General features: G+C 55.0%; 1 protein-coding gene across 3 annotated transcripts; it reads left to right on the top strand.

Annotated features, from left to right (window-relative positions):
- The first annotated feature begins 3,756 nt into the window (after positions 1–3,756).
- Positions 3,757–16,085, top strand: IGFBP4 (insulin like growth factor binding protein 4). Of its 3 annotated transcripts, XM_061176554.1 has the most exons (5): positions 3,758–4,348; positions 11,364–11,521; positions 12,479–12,613; positions 14,579–14,631; positions 14,858–15,008. In XM_061176554.1, exons 1-5 carry the CDS (start codon positions 4,000–4,002, stop codon positions 14,919–14,921), a joined length of 759 nt encoding a protein of 252 aa, XP_061032537.1. In that variant the 5' UTR covers positions 3,758–3,999; the 3' UTR covers positions 14,922–15,008. The 3 variants fall into 3 exon arrangements, with proteins under 3 accessions (XP_061032538.1, XP_061032537.1, XP_061032536.1); XM_061176553.1 differs by lacking the exon at positions 14,579–14,631 and having other exon boundaries at positions 14,858–16,085; XM_061176555.1 differs by lacking the exons at positions 12,479–12,613; positions 14,579–14,631 and having other exon boundaries at positions 3,757–4,348; positions 14,858–16,085.
- The last annotated feature ends 961 nt before the right edge of the window (positions 16,086–17,046 follow it).

Below are 17,046 nucleotides of genomic sequence, written 5' to 3'. Positions count from 1 at the left end.
TTTTGCCTACTCCATCCTATGAGATGCTCCCTGGGGCAAGCCCATCAGATCGGGGGTTCCCTGAGGACAGGGCTGTGTCTTTCCCTTGGGAATAGAGCTCTTTTTCTTATTGATTCTCTAAGAAGCCCAGCTGGAGCCCAGTAGACGTTTGATACTGAGCTAACAAGGGAGCTAGTGAGACTCTTTCTAAGCAACAAGCCAGTGAGGGTGTGGGGTGGAAGAGGCTGAAGGGAGCGAGGCTTTTCACCCCTCCATTAAGAGCATCTTCCTGGCCCCACCCCGGGTGTCCAGGAGGTGAGGGACAGACAGGGATACTGACGGGTGGGGGGGGGGAGGAGTTTCTTTTACCCGTAGAGCCCTGGGCTGGGGAAGACCACAGAGAAGGAGAACCAGGTTTCTGCCTCTGGGGGGCTCCCAGTCGTCAAATAGGCAGCGGTCAGGTGGAGAAAACCAATACGCAGCATCTGCTTCTCATTCCTCGGGTTCCAAAGCCCTTTCTCTTCCATTATCTCACTTTTTCTTGCAATCATCCCGTGGGGCAGGCCCAATTATTCTCTCTCTCTCTCTCTCTCTCTTTTAACATTAAGTGTGTGTCCAAAGTCACAAAACTCTTCTTTTTAAATTGAAGTATAGTTAATTTACAATGTTATGTTAGTTTCCAGTGTAACAAAGCTCTTAAGTGGCTGTGCTGCAACTCGAACCCAGGTCCAGTGACTCCAAATCCCATGCCCTTTATATACAGCCTCTCCCAGACACCAGCAGGCCAGAGGAGGAGGAGATACTAAACCCAGTCCACTGGGAACTTCTGGTCTGGTGGGGGACACACAGATCCTGCCACCGGGGGATCTCCAGCCACGTGGAGAAGTTAGTTTCCACCAGGGAGGTACAGGAGGGAGCAAACACTTGGTGCCTACTGTTTGCTGGGTACTGCACAGGCCACTCTTTCTTTCTCTCTCTTCCCTCCCCACCCGTCTCTCTTTCTTACCATTTTCCAGGTAAGGACAGGAATAAAGACGCAGACGTAGAGAATGGACTTGAGGACACAGGGAGGGGGAAGGATAAGCTGGGACGAAGTGAGAGAGTGACATGGACTTATATATACTACCAAATGTAAAATAGATAGCTAGTGGGAAGCAACCGTGTAGCACAGGGAGATCAGCTCGGTGCTTTGTGACCACCTAGAGGGGTGGGATAGGGAGGGTGGGAGGGAGATGCCAGAGGGAGGAGATATGGGGATATATGTATATGTATAGCTGATTCACTTTGTTACAAAGCAGAAACTAACACACCATTGTAAAGCAATTATACTTCAATAAAGACATTAAAAAAAAAAAAGAAAAAAAAAAGTGAAGCTCAGTGAAGCTCAGAGAGTAACTTGTTTCAGGTTCCCCGGTGACCTTGGTGGCAAAACCGGGATAGAATCCAGGTTAGCCTGATGCTACCTGTGTTTGTTCCTCTAGCATGGAAGACCGTTGGCTCAAGGGTCACCTCCTCCATGAAGTCTTTCCACGCCCTGGATGTTGAACTGACCATTTGTGCCTCTGGCCCACCCTGCCCCCTATAAACACCCCCAGGGCACGTGCACTTATTTTATTCATATGTCTCTCTCCCCTCACTAGGCAGTAAGCTCCATGAGGGTGGACAGTGGTCTCGGCCGTGTCTGGATCCCCTGGATGTAGCACAAAGCCTGCACACAACAGGTGCTCGGTAAAGGTGGGTTGCATGAATGGTGGGGAGGCCTCCTCGTGTTCATTTTATTGCCTCCCAGGAATTATCCTAGATGGTGATGGGGGTGAGCCCGAGGATGGAATGGGGGGGCTGCTGGGGTAGGAGTGTGGGCATCTGTCTCACCTGGAAACCTGTCCAGATTTCCTACACTCCCCCGCACTCATGCTTCATCGCCAGTTCTGCCCTCCTTCCTCCATGTCCCAGTACCTTTATCCCTCCCAGGTCTGCGGTCTAGGAGACGAGTCTGGCATTGGGATCAGAACTATTCTTCCTGGTCCCATTTTATTCTCACAAGAGCTTCAAAAGCTAGGCTAGGTGGAGATGACCTACCTCCATTGCAGTTAGGGACATTCGAGCTCCAAGGGGTGGTGTCCAAGTTCACACAATAAGTTTGTGGCAGAACTGGGTCCAGTGATGGTGAAGGATGGGGAGGGGGCTGGGGGCAGTTTTCTGAATCAGGGACAGGCCAGGCTTCCCCCAGGGACTTGAGGATCCTGGTTCTCTTTACCCTTCTCCAAGGCAGATGGGGCAGAAGAGACCCCAGTAGTCCATGAGAGGGAGTGGAGAGAATCCCAGACTCTTGTCCTCGGCCGTAACTCTCCAGCCCTTCTGCAGTCTTTACGGTTGCCAGTAGGGGCCGTCAGTTTGCAACTTTTGGTTCTGCCCCTGCAGGTCCAGCTTCTAGCCCCTCTTCCTCCTCTCACCTGGACAGTCTGTACTTGCAGAAAGTAGGAGAGGACCCAATCCCTGTGAGATTGAAAAACCCCTGCCCTGGGAGAGGAAGCAGGAAGAGGGTCTCTGATCTGCACTTCAGCTTGGCTGCCCTGCAGCTTTCTAGGCCAAACCAAAAAAATCCACAGGTCACCAGGTATGCCTGGACAGGCGCCCTTACCCTGAAATCAGCTCCAGGATAGCAGAAAGTTTTGTGGGGGAGGATGAGTAAACCCTGGGGGGACCTGAGAGACCACCTAGGAGAGGAGTCCCTTCTCCAAATGCTACTCTAGAACCCCTCCCAATCCCAGCAGGAATGAGGCAAAGGGTAGGGGATACGGGCACCAATAGGATCTCACAGAGGGCCTAGCCACCCGTGACACTAGCCCAAATAGCACTGCTGGGTGAATTAGAAAAAGGCACCCCTTTCTCAAAACCCTTGAGTGCCACCTGCTGGAAAACAGTCACAACAGCTATACAAGTCTACAATGACTACCAGAGAAATGGTGCCCCCTGGAGTTGTGCAATGCGCAATTTGCACATGAGAGTGGCAGTCTCCTCAGCTGATATCCCTCTGGGAGTGGGTCTGGGCAGTAGAAGCAAACATCCAGGAAGGAGCAAGCGTCTTGGCACCTCCCTCTCCGGGTGCGAGTTCTTTTGATGCCATCCTGTGTAAGGCAGAGGGGACAGGGGCCCAAATGAACCCTGGGGAGATTGGGGGCAGGGCCAGGTTGGAAGGGGCAAGTGGGGAGAGAGCCTATCAACCTCTTAGGGCCATGCGGCCCTTCTGGGCCCCCTTTCCCCTCCTCACCAGACTTGGTCTCCAGCGGCTGAGGCTGGAAGCACTGGAGCGGGGTGGGAAGGACTCTGGCCAGGGAGACTGAATCCCCGGAGCTGGGAGTCCGGGCTAGGAGGCCGCCGCGCTCTCAGTGCGGGGGGACTGCGGGGCCATCTCAGTGGGGTCCAGGGAGAATCCTCCAAGGTCGGGGGAGGGGGGCCACGGAGCCGCCCCTTCGCTTTCGCTCGCCCTTCGCTGCCCTCCCGGGCTCCGGTTCAGAAGCGCTCTCGGCGCCTGCCGTGGCTTCCAAACTGCGCCGCTTTCTCCTGCGGCAGAAAAGGACTTGCAGATGTAGTAGCAGCGGCGGCGGCGGCAGCAGCGACAACTTAGGACAGCGCCCCCTCCCCCTAACAGCCGCTTCTCCTTCTCCCTCTCCCCGGGCCCCCCCCACTCCCCTCCCCTTCCCTCCCCTCCCTCCCCCCCCCCCCCCGGGAAGGCGCTGGGGGTGTGGCCAGGGGCCGGTATAAAGTCCGGGGGAGCCGGTCCCGGGCAGCAGCTCAGCCCCCTGCCCCCCTACAGCCAGCCGCCTGGGCCGGGCCGAGGATGCGGCGCAGCGCCAGGCTCGCTCCCCTCCGGCCCGCTTGCTAACTTCCTCGGCTTCGTCCTTGTCCGCCAGCGGAGCCGCCCCGTGTCCCCGCGCCCTCCGGGTCGGGTCCTCCAGGCGCGCCGGGCGCTGCCTCTGTGTCCCCCGCTGCCTGCCCGTGCCCCGTCCTCGCCCGGTCATGCTGCCCCTGTGCCTCGTGGCCGCGCTGCTGCTGGCCGCCGGGCCCGGGCCGAGCCTGGGCGACGAAGCCATCCACTGCCCGCCCTGCTCCGAGGAGAAGCTGGCGCGCTGCCGCCCCCCGGTGGGCTGCGAGGAGCTGGTGCGAGAGCCGGGCTGCGGCTGTTGCGCCACTTGCGCCCTGGGCAAGGGGATGCCCTGCGGGGTGTACACCCCCCGCTGCGGCTCCGGCCTGCGCTGCTACCCGCCCCGGGGCGTGGAGAAGCCCCTGCACACGCTGGTGCACGGGCAAGGCGTGTGCATGGAACTGGCAGAGATCGAGGCCATCCAGGAAAGCCTGCAGCCCTCTGGTAAGGTGCCCCATCCCTTGCACGCCCTCCCTGGAGTCCTCCCCTCCCAGAAGCCCCTTCCCCATTCGGGCTGGCCCGAAAGGCTCTTGAAAATCCCCTGTGAGCTGAGCAGAAGTCAGGTATGTGGCAGGGCCCGACTGGCATGGGACGGGGTCAGCCAAGGAAACTGCTATCAAGTCCCTAGCAGCCTGTTGCCACCATCAAAGAGGACTCTTCCCATCCCTCCATCTCAAGGGTGCCTATCTGGGAAGAGAGGTCTCAATGGTAGTCCTGGCTGCTGGGGCAAGAGTGGAAAATTAAGTGACCTGGTCCAGCCCACAGCCTGCAAGTGAGCAGTCTAGGGCCAGATACCTGGAGGATGGGGTTGGTGGCAGTGGAGGCTTTCTGTTCCTGATCCAGGGACCTCCCCTCACCCTGGACACAAGTGGAGGCCCCAGGGGTCTGAGAAGCCAGGGCTCGGGCTTTTGACATTGAGGTGGGGTGGAGTGGGACATGTAAATTGGAGTGGCTTTGGTGGTGAGGGGCATCAGAGTGGCCCTTCCTCAAAGCCCCAGGCCGGCTCACCTAGCTTTTTGAGAGGTATTGGGAAGACAGGGGTCTCTCTGCCAGGCCTGGGCACCTCCTCCTGCCCTGGTACACAGGCGCCCTGCTCCTTTCTCCTGGCAGGTGCCATTTGAGGTGGCAGAAGAGAAGCAAGTCTTGGCTCCCAGCCCAGAGCTGCAGAAACCTAACGGGATAGGCAGTAGAGAGGAGAGGGATGGGGCGGGGGGGTGGGGGGGAGAGAGAGAGAGAGAGAAAGGGAGAGAGAGGTTTAGAAGGTCTTTTGCCCTAAACTCATTCTTACACTTTCTCTTTTTCTATTTCTCAGTGAGACTTTCAGTTTCTCCTTATAGTCTTTCTGTCTCTCTCCTTCTTTCTCTTATTCTTTTGTTCTTTCCTGCTGCGTCTCTCAACCTCTAGTTTCACTAACAACATTCTCAGATTCTCCTTTCCTCAATATCTCCTGCCCGTTGTCAGTTTCCTTCTCTTCCTCCTATTGCTTTTCCTGTTTTTGCTGCCCTGCTTTGCTCACTTTCATCTCAGCCTCTTTCCGTTGCTCATTCTCTTGACTCTGTCACCGTTTCTCTTTCTGTCTTTGTTCCTGTCTTTCTCTGTTGCTTTCAGAATCTCTCTGTCTGCCTTTCTCTACCTCTGCCTCTGTTTCTTGTTCCCTCTCGGACTCTGTTTTGCTCTCCCTGTGCCTCTGTCTGTTTCTGTCTCTTTTCCTGGTGCTTGAAGCTTCCATTGTTGCAGTCCGGATGCCGGGACTCCGGCCCCAAGCTTCCTGCCCTGGGTCCCAGACCGCTCCACTTCCTCAATCCTCTGCAGCTTGTTAGCCAGAGGAGAGCAGGATGCAGGGAAAACAGGAAGGAGGTGGACCCCAGGGGTCTGGGCCTCGGGCCTCTCTGCCCTTCCTGCCCCTGGGCAGCGAGAGATAGGTCAGCAGAAAACACTCTAGGAGAAATGCCAGCCTGGCACCCAGCACATCTGGGAAGCGGGGGTGGGGGGTGGGGTTCTGGGGGTGTAAGTCGCTGATCCTGGGGCAGAGATGCCAGTGCTAGTGGGAGACCAGACTGGGAGTGAGGGCTGAGCCCTTGGGCTCCCCGGGTATAACGGGTTCCTTTTTCTTCGTATCTCCACCCTCCACCGGCCAGCGGGTATCTGGCACCAGATTAGGATGGCTGGTGAGCTCCTCGTCTCTCATCAACTTGAACGTGGGACAGAAGAGCCCTCAGTGGGTCTTGGGAACCCCTTCTTCCCTGGCTGGGTAGGAACACCCCATCCTGAAGTGGAAGAAACTGTTCCCCTAGGAGCTTTGGGGAGGCATGGCGTGAACAGTTCGTGAGTGTACACCAGCCTCGAAAGGCAGCTTTAGGCCCCTTTTGGATTACAGGGCCCAAGGTCTCCTTGCCTTGGCCTCCACCCTTGCAGTGCAGGCAGATATCGGGAGAGGGGAAGGGGAGGTTTGGGGGGCCCTGGGGAAACTAGGTACCTACTCAGCAAGCTGTGTCCATGCCCTCTTACCTCCCAGTCATCCCAGAAGTACCCCTGCCATGGCCAGGGCCACACTGCACCGCGTGAAAGGCGCCCCCTAGAGTTGTGCAGTAGCCCTGCAGGGTGCCTGGTGAGACCAGGCGGCCAGGGCTCGGCCCCTCTCCCCGCTGTTCTCCTGAGCCTTCCACTGTCGATAGGCTACTGTCACTCCTGCGTCCCAAAGCTTGGGCCTTCTTGCCTGGGGAATAGTCTGGCAGAGAGGTCAATCAGGTTCTTTTTCCTGCCTTTTCCTCTTGGGACTGAGCTTCAGCAGGTGACTGGGGAGGGCAGTCACTCAGCGTGCCCCCTCTCTTGGCCTGCTATGGTCCAGAGGCCCACTCTTTGCTCCTCGGGCAGGTCTCCCCCATCCCTCTCTAGGCTACCCCCCTCCCCCGTGCCCTCTGCCATGACCCCCTGTCCCAGCTTTCCAAGCCAGAAGAGGTTGTGGATTAACACAGCTCAGGCCACCAGAGGTGGGGGCGGCGTGGGACATGGGTGTCAGAAGTCCACAATCCTGATTCAGTGTACTGACCCTCGACTTGTGGAATCTGGGGGAGTGGACAGTGGGAAGATTAGCGTTTGGACTGGGGAGATCCTAAACTGTGCTCTGGGTCCCTCTGGGACAGGGTTAGGGAACATGCAGCCTGGGTTAATTTTTAGTCAACACAGCAAATATTGTCCCCCCTACTTCAGTACTGGGAATCCAGTCATGTCATGGGAACAGGGCCTTCCCAGAAATTCTGTGCCTTGGGGGAGGGGGGAAGGAGGAGCATGGCTGCTTAACATTTTTTCTTTAGTTTTGGCAAAGCCAGAATTATTGGTGCCTCGGGTATCAGGCGTCTTTCCATTTAAAGACATAGGAGCTGCAGAGATAAGTTCTTCTCCTTTCCTCTAGCCAGACTGCTTCATTTCCTCATCTGTAAAAAGGGGGGACAGTAGGACCTATCTTGCAGGGTTGGGGCATCTGGCATGGAGTAAGAGCTCAGTATTGGAGCAGTGATGAGGATGGTGATGAAGAGGAAGCCGAATGGATTTAAGTTGAAGCTTAACTTCTCCTCTGATGCTGGGGCTTTGGGGGATAGTAGGGCAAGTGAGCAAAGCTGGGGGGACATGCAGAGGAGTGGAGGGGGTAGGGCAGAAGGGCCAGCTGTCCTTCTCTGACTCTTTAATCTGAGGCCAGCAGCATGGCACAAGGGTGAGGGGGACACCCCTTGAGCCAGACCTCAAAGAAAGGCCTGGTACCCAGCATGGGTGGTCTTGGCTTCTCCAGCCAGAGTGCAGGGGAAGAAGGAAAAGGCCTTTGTTGTAAGACAGGTGGGTGACCCTCCAGATCGTGTCTGGTTGGCTGGGCCCACCTACCTCACAGCCTCACCCTGGGCATCTTGAGGGGAGTGGGGGCTGGAGCTGAAGAGAAATCATGAGGATGAAATCAGGCAGCAAGAAAGAGGAAATCTTCTAGCTTTGACCATGAACTTTGCAGCCATTGGTGCCAAAGCTGTGAAACCTCTTCTTTCTCTGCGTGCCTGCCCTTCCTCTGTGGCTGGAGCAAAGACCAAGGTTTCCCCTGTGGCTGGATGTCGTTGGCCTAGCTCCAGCGGGGCAAGAGGAGGTGACCTGGCTTACCTCGGAAGCCCCGCCTCCCAAACAAGCCTTTCAGATGTCGGGAGGTCCGACCTTTGGTGGGGGGCGGGCAGGTTTGACTCGGCTCCCGCTCAGAGGGGAACCCACCAGGATTGCGATTTTTCCCGAGGGCCCCACCTGGGTGAGCAGCTCGAGGAGGATGGACCTCCTGCATGAGCAGGGAAGTAGCAAGAATTTAGCCAGTTTTAGAGATGGGAAGGTGAACGTTTTTTTAGAGACTCAAGGCTATGACCCTCACCCTCCCAAGCCTAGTGCCTAGGGTGGATCCTGGGGTGGGGTCTCAGTCTGCCAGTTAAACAAGACTGGGCAAGAAGAAGTTACAGATTAAGTGGAAAGTCAACAGCCGGGGTACAGTCAGTGTGCTCTGGCCAGGGCAGGGTCAGGGCGCCTGGGTGCATGTGGGTGGGTGTGCACGCGTGGACCAGTGTGTGTCTGGACACGTGATTGTTTGTGTATGTTTGTGATCCTTGAGTCCGAGCCTGTCTGTGTCTGAGCTGGCAGATAGGGATGTAGTCTGTGTACCCCTGCCCCTGCGAGAGGCAGTACGGAGCCACTCTCCCTGCCTGCCGTGTTCTACTCTAAGCTGAGACACAAGCTGTGGCTAAGTGTGCTGGGTGGTGGAGAAATCAAGGTGGGGGAGGCCAGGCAGGCTGCCTGCTGATAATGCCCCATGTGACGGGAGCCCTGCAAGAACATGAGCTATGTTTCCAAGCTCGCCCTATGCCCTACGCGTCCCCAGGGTTCAGTGAGTGGACCCAGTTGTCCTCCTTCATGGCACTTCCTAAATTAAAGGATAATCATTCCAAATATCCTTTAATAATCCCCCGAGTAGCACAGGGAGATCAGCTCGGTGCTTTGTGTCCACCTGGAGGGGTGGGATAGGGAGGGTGGGAGGGAGACTCAAGAGGGAGGAGATATGGGGATATAAGTTTATGTATAGCTGATTCACTTTGTTATAGAGCAGAAACTAACACACCATTGTGAAGCAATTATACTCCAATAAAGATGTTAAAAAAAAAAAATCCCTCCCCCGAGTGTTTTTGTGAACTTGACTCATAGAAACACAATGTTGGACAGTAGTCGAATTTCTACGGCAGATCTCTCCGGGTCCTTGAGACCTCTGCCACCCTGACGTGCCACACCTCCAGGGCAGAACTCTACCTCCTGTGGCAGCCCCGTGCATTAGAAAACTCTGCCTAGGGAACCTAAGAACATCTGGCCACTTACCAAGAGGGACAAGTGTCACTGTGCACAGCCATGCTTTCCTTTATGGTCATGAAAAGAAAGCAAACTCAAAGGAAGAACAAAAAACCTTTCCGGTTGAAGGGGGCCCTCAAGGTAGTGTCATGGGTTGTGTCAAATGAGCCCCTGGGATCCTTCCAGACTTTCCAGGTAGAATGGTGGCCCCTTTGTTCCAAGCTCGCTCAGCTTCTGTGGATCCAAGACAAATCTTTCAATTCTTTTAGGTCTTCTATTTCCTTTCTCTCCAATCCCCAGCTCCAGCCTACACACCTGCAGTGCTGTGACCCCATCCGCTAGTCTTGTGGCTTTGGACAAGGCGGATGCGGTGATGGCGGGGGGTGGTCACTGGCCAGCCTGGGCCTTCTTAGCCAGAAGGTTCCTTGGGAAGGTCTTCAGGAAAGAGCTTAGATCTCAGGTCTTTTCTCTGGTTCCTGCCTGGGGGCTTGGGGTCTATCTTCCTATAGCCCCCTTTGCACAATCCTGGTCTTCTGAAATTGATCTACCCCTTCTTTTGCTGCCCACACCAGCTGGGAAGTCTTTGCTGTAGTGGCTTCTCCTTGGTTGACCTTCGGGAACTCGATCTTTTGGGACAGACGTCCCCTCCAGACTGCCCTTCTTGGGATGTTAAATATGCAGAAGGAGGGATTATATCTATCTGCTCCATTTATTCCTTCCCTCTGTTTCTTTTTTCTAAGCCAGCCCTGCATCCGTGACAAAACCTCTTCCCATCCTTGGTGACTGAATTTTATAAATAACCTTTGGTGTGGAATCTTGACAAAGACTTTCTGGGGGTCTAGATTCCTTCTTGCCTGGTTTCCCTTTATCCACGTGCTTCCCCCTGCACCCCCAGAACTAGGAGAATAAAAAGAGAACTAACCCCCCAACTAACTTTGGCTCGGCAGAAAAATACCATTTAACCCAGAAGCAGCTCTGGGACTGCTGCCATGCATGGAGGAACCTGCTAACTCCTCAGGAAAAAAAATCCTGACGCAAACCAGATGTAACCTTCTGTCCTGCTGCCAACATCTGGAATGCTGGCAGGGGCTCTGCACTCAGGCCGGCAGCAAGTTGCCAAACCCGAGCATTTCAGAGGTGGCTCTGATCTGCAGAGGGATCTTGCGACCTCTTTCTCCAGCTCAGCCCTGTGTTCTGGTTTTGGCTGCCTGGATGGAGGAGCAGTGGTTACAATTCTGGGACTTCTGGATGGGGTTTTTCTTGAGATCGGATAGAGCCTTTAGGAGAGCCCAGGGAGAGCGTGGCGGTTGAGCCTCACCACCCCCATCTCCACATCCCCAGTGCCCTGGCTCTGGGCAACAGATGTGCACTTTGGATGGGGTCTGAAATGTAAGGATGGGATACTTTGGGGTGGGGGGGCTGAAGGGACGTGTGAGGGTGTTCTCTTGGTCCTGGGGCCACACAGTGTCTCAGACACACGCACACACACACACACACACACACACACACTCTTTCACATGCAGGCATACACACCCACTCCCACTTCTCCTCTGCAGCCAATGGAGAGAGTTTTTGGGCCAGATTTCTCATCACTCATGGAAACTTTGATTCTGGCCGTTTGGAAGAGGGTCAGCAGAGCCGACAGCCCTGGGGATCCCCTGGCTGGCTCAGCCAGATGCTGAAAAGAGCAGGAAAGGAGAGAGGAAGAAAGAGCAAACCGAGAGGGGGATGGTAGGAAGAGCTGAATGCAAGGGGGATGAGATTCGGTGTGGGGCCCCCTGCCTGCTTGAGACCTCCCTGCAGGGCCCAGGGGACCCTCCTGCTGTCTGGGCAGCTGCAGCTGGTGACTCATCTGAGGGCTGGAGTGGGTGGAGTGAGGGACAAGTCAAGGACTTCAAGAGGAATATTCTCCTGAGGAGATCCTGGGGAGTGGGGAAGAAACAGGGGTGCTGCTTTCATTTCTTCGCACCCCCCAGACCCCCTGCTCTTCCCCAGCGCCAGGCTGGAGAATCCCTAAGAAGGAGAAAGCAGGTGGGAGGCTGGGTTGCTGTGCTGCCTTGTCCTTTCCCATCGCTGACCTTTCCCCATCTTGGCCTGATTGCAGACAAGGACGAGGGTGACCACCCCAATAACAGCTTCAGCCCCTGCAGCGCCCATGACCGCAGGTGCCTGCAGAAGCACTTCGCCAAAATTCGAGACCGGAGCACCAGTGGGGGCAAGATGAAGGTCATCGGGGTCCCTCGGGAGGAAGCCCGGCCTGTGGTGAGGACCTCTGACCAAATGCGCATGTGCATAGGCACACACACCACCACCATCACCAGATCTGGACGATGTCCATTCAGCAAACGTTCTTTAGATGTCTGCTGTGTGCAAGATGCACCTAGTGTGCATCATCAGGACCCAGAAAGTCCTCACCCCTCTTCTTGAAATTCCTTTCCTGCTCACCAGTTCTAGACATTGGGATAGCTGAAGTTATCGTTAAATACTGAGACACTTCCGTACTGGTTGGTGAACAGCAGTGGCCCCAAGCCTCCTGATGTTTCTTGGCCCTTCCCAGGGATTCCCCACCCCAGAGCTTCTCAGTAGCTAAAGGGTTCATGCTGGCCATAGCAGGGAGGCTTGGGACCCTGCTCCAGGGTCTGGCTAATGCCCTTTCTTTTTTTTTTTTTTTTTTTTTGAAATTGGGCAAAGATGTGTTAGGCAAGTGCAAAAATTAGAGAACATGGGTGACATTATTAATTACAGACAAAGCAATAATGAAGTCAACTGCAAGCATAAATCACAAAAGAGGAATGTTTTTTGATAACAAAGGACAAATTCATAAAACTTAATCACATAATGTCCTTTCTGATGGGTGTTTCTGATGGATCCATGCCTGGGTCTTACAAGTTGTTAATTATATGATTTCATCCATCACTCCTGTTTAGAAATCATCCCCTTCCTGTCCTTCACCGTAGATTTCCTTTCCCCACAAGGTCCCTTCACTTCATACCCCTCCTTTTTAGAAGCTCTTTGGCTCAAGATCCTCTCTTCAATGTCCCTCTGTTCTGCCCGCCAGTGTCCCCTGAGCCCGAGCTCCTCCTTTTACCTCATTGGGCCCTGCTCAGCTTCCAGGCCTTAACCCTCCTTTCAGAGCCTGCAGTCCTGACCTGACCCCCAGCCCCCGTCCTCCTGCCTCTCTCCCTTCTGCTGAGCAGTTTCATCCTGCCCCTCCTCCAGCCCCAGGGCTCCTGCCAGAGTGAGCTGCACCGGGCCCTGGAGCGGCTGGCCGCCTCACAGAGCCGCACCCACGAGGACCTCTATATCATCCCCATCCCCAACTGCGACCGCAACGGCAACTTCCACCCCAAGCAGGTGGGTCTCCATCTCCGCCGACTCGGCCCGGCCTCAGCTCCAGGATGTCCAGGATGGAGGTCTCAGGAAGGGGGGAGCTCCTCAACCCAAACCTAACCCCTTGGACCCTCCCCCAAACCCTCCCCCAGCCTCAGGACCTCAGCTCATTTTGCCCACTCACTGATTTTGCAGATGAGGAGACTGAGGCCCAGGGAGGGGTAGAGGCCGGCCCAAAGTCACAGAGCGAGTTAAAGGCAGACCAATTACCCTGCCTCCCCGTCCAGGCTTATTTCCATGACCTCTGTAGTCACCATCTGTGATGCAGACCTGGCACTCCTGCCAACCTCTGCCTCCCAACCCTCTCTCACTCCCCTTCCTCCATTCCTGTGAGTTCTCCTTTGTCCCTGGATGTCTGAGGTTTCCACGTATGGCTTGTGAGATCTTAGTTCCCTGGCCAGGGATTGAACCCAGGCCCTCGCAGTGAAAGCGTGAAGTCCTAACCACTGGACTGCCAGGGAACTCCTGATGTCTGAGGTTTCATCTGGGAATGGAGGGGCTAGGTCTTGAAGAACTGAGGAGGAAACTCAGCCTGCCCCTTCCCCCAAGCTGAGCCGCCAAACGACCTGGGGTTCAGCCAGGCTGGAGGTGAAGCCAGACCTGACAGCTGGAGACGGGAACTTTGGGTGCAGCAGAGGAAGGAGAGGGCAGGAGACAAGACAGGAATGCAGAAACCTCTGTACCTCCACACGCCCTTGGAACATGGGCTCCTCTGACAAGCCCCCAGGACGCTGGGATGGTCAACGAGGTTGGCCTGCTCCAGCCCCATCTCTGGCCTGTCTCAGTCGGGCTCATTCAGAAGGGTGGCATATCTGGGCAGGACACTGGGTGGAGTACCTCGTGCTGGGTGTGGCCTGGATCTCCTCCAGCCCTTGTGGGTATAGGCACACACGTCCTCCCACTCTATGCTCTACAGACGAATCCACAAGGTGGACCACCACTCGGCCAGAAGAGGCCTAGCTAGGAGGAGAAAGGCGGCCCCCGAGTCTGCACACCCCAGGGTGGCATGAGGAGGTTATGAAGAGGTGTGCGATGGAGGAGGACCACAGAGGTCTCCCCGCCAAATCAGCGCCAAACCTCTCTCCAGCCTTTATCCCAATACCAATTTCATCCTTGGCCCAATTTTTCTTTTGCCTTTTTTTTGACCGTGCCGTGTGGCTTGTGGGATCTCAGTTCCCCAACCTGGGCCCTCCGGCAGTGAAAGCACAGAGTCCTAATCACTGGACCGCCAGGGAATTCCCCCTTGCCCCAATTTTTAAACCACCCCCCCAGTTAAAAAAATCAATAGACTTTATTTTTTAGAGCAGTTTTAAGTTTACAGAAAAACTGAGCAGGAAGTACAGAGTTCCCATCTACTTTCCCACCCCCAGTCTCTCCTATTAACATGAGTGTGGTACATTTGTTACAACTGAGGAACTAAAATTGATTATTAGTTATTAACTAAAGTCCATAGTTTATGTTAGGGTTCACTCTTTGTGTTATACACGTTTATGTGTCTCCTTCCCCCCAGTTTTTATTCCACTGAAAATTCTGACACTTGACCCTTTATCTTCAGGCCAATTCTGACCCTTGAGACAACCTTCACTCCAACTCTAATCCTGACTCTGAAATACACCTTTACCCCCTACTCTTCCTCCTCCCCCGTCTAATCCCGACCCAAACTTTAGCCCAACTGCTTTAATTGTTCTGACCTTGACCTCTATCTCTATCCCAATTCCATTTCTGACCTGGGCTCTAAGCCTCACCCCACTCAAGTTTTAGTCATAATTCCCAATTCAACTGCAACTCTTATGCTGATCCTACCCCAACTTCAATGTGGATAATCACAATCTTAACCATAATCCTATTCTTAAAGTCCCCACACAATCAGAACCCAAACTAAAACACAATCAGAACACAAATTAAAAACTTCTCCCACTTGAACCCTAGCCTTTCAAATCCAGCTGCATCTTTCAACTCCATGGATCCAGTCTCCCCTCCAGGTAGGCTACAGAACTTCCTCAGGACCCTGCCTTCTGGACCTTCTGGACCAAAACTCTCTGGACCTTTCCTCCTTGGCCAGCTTTACTCCAGTGAGCTCAGAGGACCCGTGTTCAAGAAAGCCTCCGCCCTTAGAGTCCATGTTGGAGCCCCTGTCTGACTTGGGGGCTGGGCTGGGATCGGGGCTGGCTGCCTGAGATCTGACCTTTCACACCCTTGTCTTGGCAGTGCCACCCGGCCCTGGATGGGCAGCGCGGCAAGTGCTGGTGTGTGGACCGGAAGACGGGAGTGAAGCTTCCGGGGGGCCTGGAGCCGAAGGGGGAGCTGGACTGCCACCAGTTGGCTGACAGCTTCCGCGAGTGAAGCCCTGTCAGCAGGCGGGGGGGCTCACTGCCCCCTGCTGCCCCCTCCCCTGGAGGCTGCAGAGCTGACCTGGAGCCTGGGTCTGAGTCCTGGCCCTGCTTCTGGCCCAGAAGTTTCCCTTGGGGTGTGTTTGCGTGTATGCGTGTGTGTGTGTGTGTGTCTATGAGCATGGGTGTGCCCTTGGGGTGAGCCGAAGCCTAGGGGTGTCCTTCTTTGGGCTTAGATAGCCTGAGAGAGCCCTGGTATGTTTCCAAATTGATCCTGGATTCATTCAGCCCTTCAGCCATCTATAAACACTTCTTGACCACATACTACATGTCAGCTCTAGTTTTCAGCCCTGCGGGCTCTTATTTTGACTCCCTCTGATTTAGACATGTGAGGCCACCTCCTAGAAGGTGAGCACAAGTCTGTAGGAGAAGAAAAGTCCCAGTGCCACAATGAGGGGAGGAACGTAGACATGTACCTTGACCGTTGTCCCTCCCCTCGAACTAGTCAGAGGGTGGAGGCCATAGGGAAAGTGTGGGGTAGCAGATGACTCAGTGGTTAGGAGACCGACTGAGACCCAATTCCAAAGCTAAAGGCTGCGAGGCTCCCCTTTACTTCCTCCCCAGGTCCCTCCAGGGGGAAGGACCTGCAGGGACAAGCCCACCTTAGCTTGTTGCCTGGCAACTGAGACCCTGCTTTGGGGGAGGGAAGAGGTCAGCGGAAGGCCTGCAGGACAGAGGGCTGGGGAGGTGGGGCCCATCTCTGAGCAGTCAGGGGAGGAGGAAAGAATGCACAGCTGGACTGCATGTGCCTGATGGAGAAAGGAAACCACATGCTGGGAGGTGAGGGACTTACCTGGGGTTCTGCTTCCACCCCCATTTGTGGTCACAGCCAAGAAGTCACCAGGATGACTCCATCCTTCAGTGGCTCACTGTCTGTGGCTCTGCCTCCCTCCCCACACCTCCTTCCCTGGACCTTCCTCCCCGATATTTCCCTACCCACTGGGCATTTTCTGGCTTGACTGGATGGAAAGAGACTTAGGAACCTACCAGTTGGCCATGATGTCTTGTTTTGTTTTTTTTTTTTTTTTTTTTTTTTTTTAACAAAACAGAACAAAACCAAAAAAACCGTAGACAATGGTGTTTGGTTGATTTATTTACAATTAAGAGACAGGGATGCACCAGGGGTGGGGAGAGCTGTCTTACATGGTAAAAGGACTGCAAAGGGTCAGCCAATTCACCCTCCTCTTCCTTGCAGCTCCTTCCTGGGGAGCCTCTCTGTCCCCAGAGTCTGTGCTGTCCATGTTCAGACTCCTGGTGGGCCAGTAATGGCTTCTGAAGGGAGGGAACAAGCAGGGACAGCCCTGCTGGGCCAGAGCTATTTCTGGGATCAGCTGGTGTGTGAAGCCGGGGCATTTCCTAGGGCATCAGGCAGACTGGGTTTGCGTCTGGATTTGATTTATTGATTTAGTGAGGGGAGGTACTGCCCTGAAGCTAGGGAAAGGGGTTAAGCTCTCCAACACATTCCACAGCTCTGACTGCCTAGATTCCTGACTGGGGGTTGGGCTGAGATTTGATTCTGAGGGGTTGGGAGTGGGGGTATCTTTGATCTTGCTGTCCTGGACTCGCCGGGCTGTGGGCTCTCAGTGCCAGACCCAGAATGTGTGCCCACGTGGTACCACTGGATTCCTGTTCATCCCCCAATGCTCCTTACCTCTCACCTTTGTGCTCTGTGTGTGTGTGTGTGTGTGTGTGTGTGTGTGTGTGTTTGATCTCTTGAGGCACTCCCAGGCCTCTCGATTGCGCTGGCCCCTGAAGCACTGGCACCTGTGCTGTCTGAATCTTGAGCCTGGGGCTGCAATCCTCATCTCTCTAACTCTGCCTCTGTGGCAGCATCCCACAGCCATCTAGTCTTCCTGAGGCACCACAGGCTGCTGCCAGCAGCTGGAGATAAAGAACAAAGTGACACTCCTTCAGCTAGGGGGCCTGCTCTTCATAGAGCCCCCTCCTTCCGGGGCCAAGGCCAAGGCATGCTGGGAGAGGAGGTGAGTGTAGGCTGAGGATGAAGGT

The sequence above is a fragment of the Eubalaena glacialis genome, chromosome 19 (genome assembly GCF_028564815.1).
Source record: "Eubalaena glacialis isolate mEubGla1 chromosome 19, mEubGla1.1.hap2.+ XY, whole genome shotgun sequence".
NCBI classification, from domain to species: domain Eukaryota; kingdom Metazoa; phylum Chordata; class Mammalia; order Artiodactyla; family Balaenidae; genus Eubalaena; species Eubalaena glacialis.
Note: the sequence above shows the minus strand (reverse complement) of the source record. Positions and strands in the feature narration are given on the sequence as shown.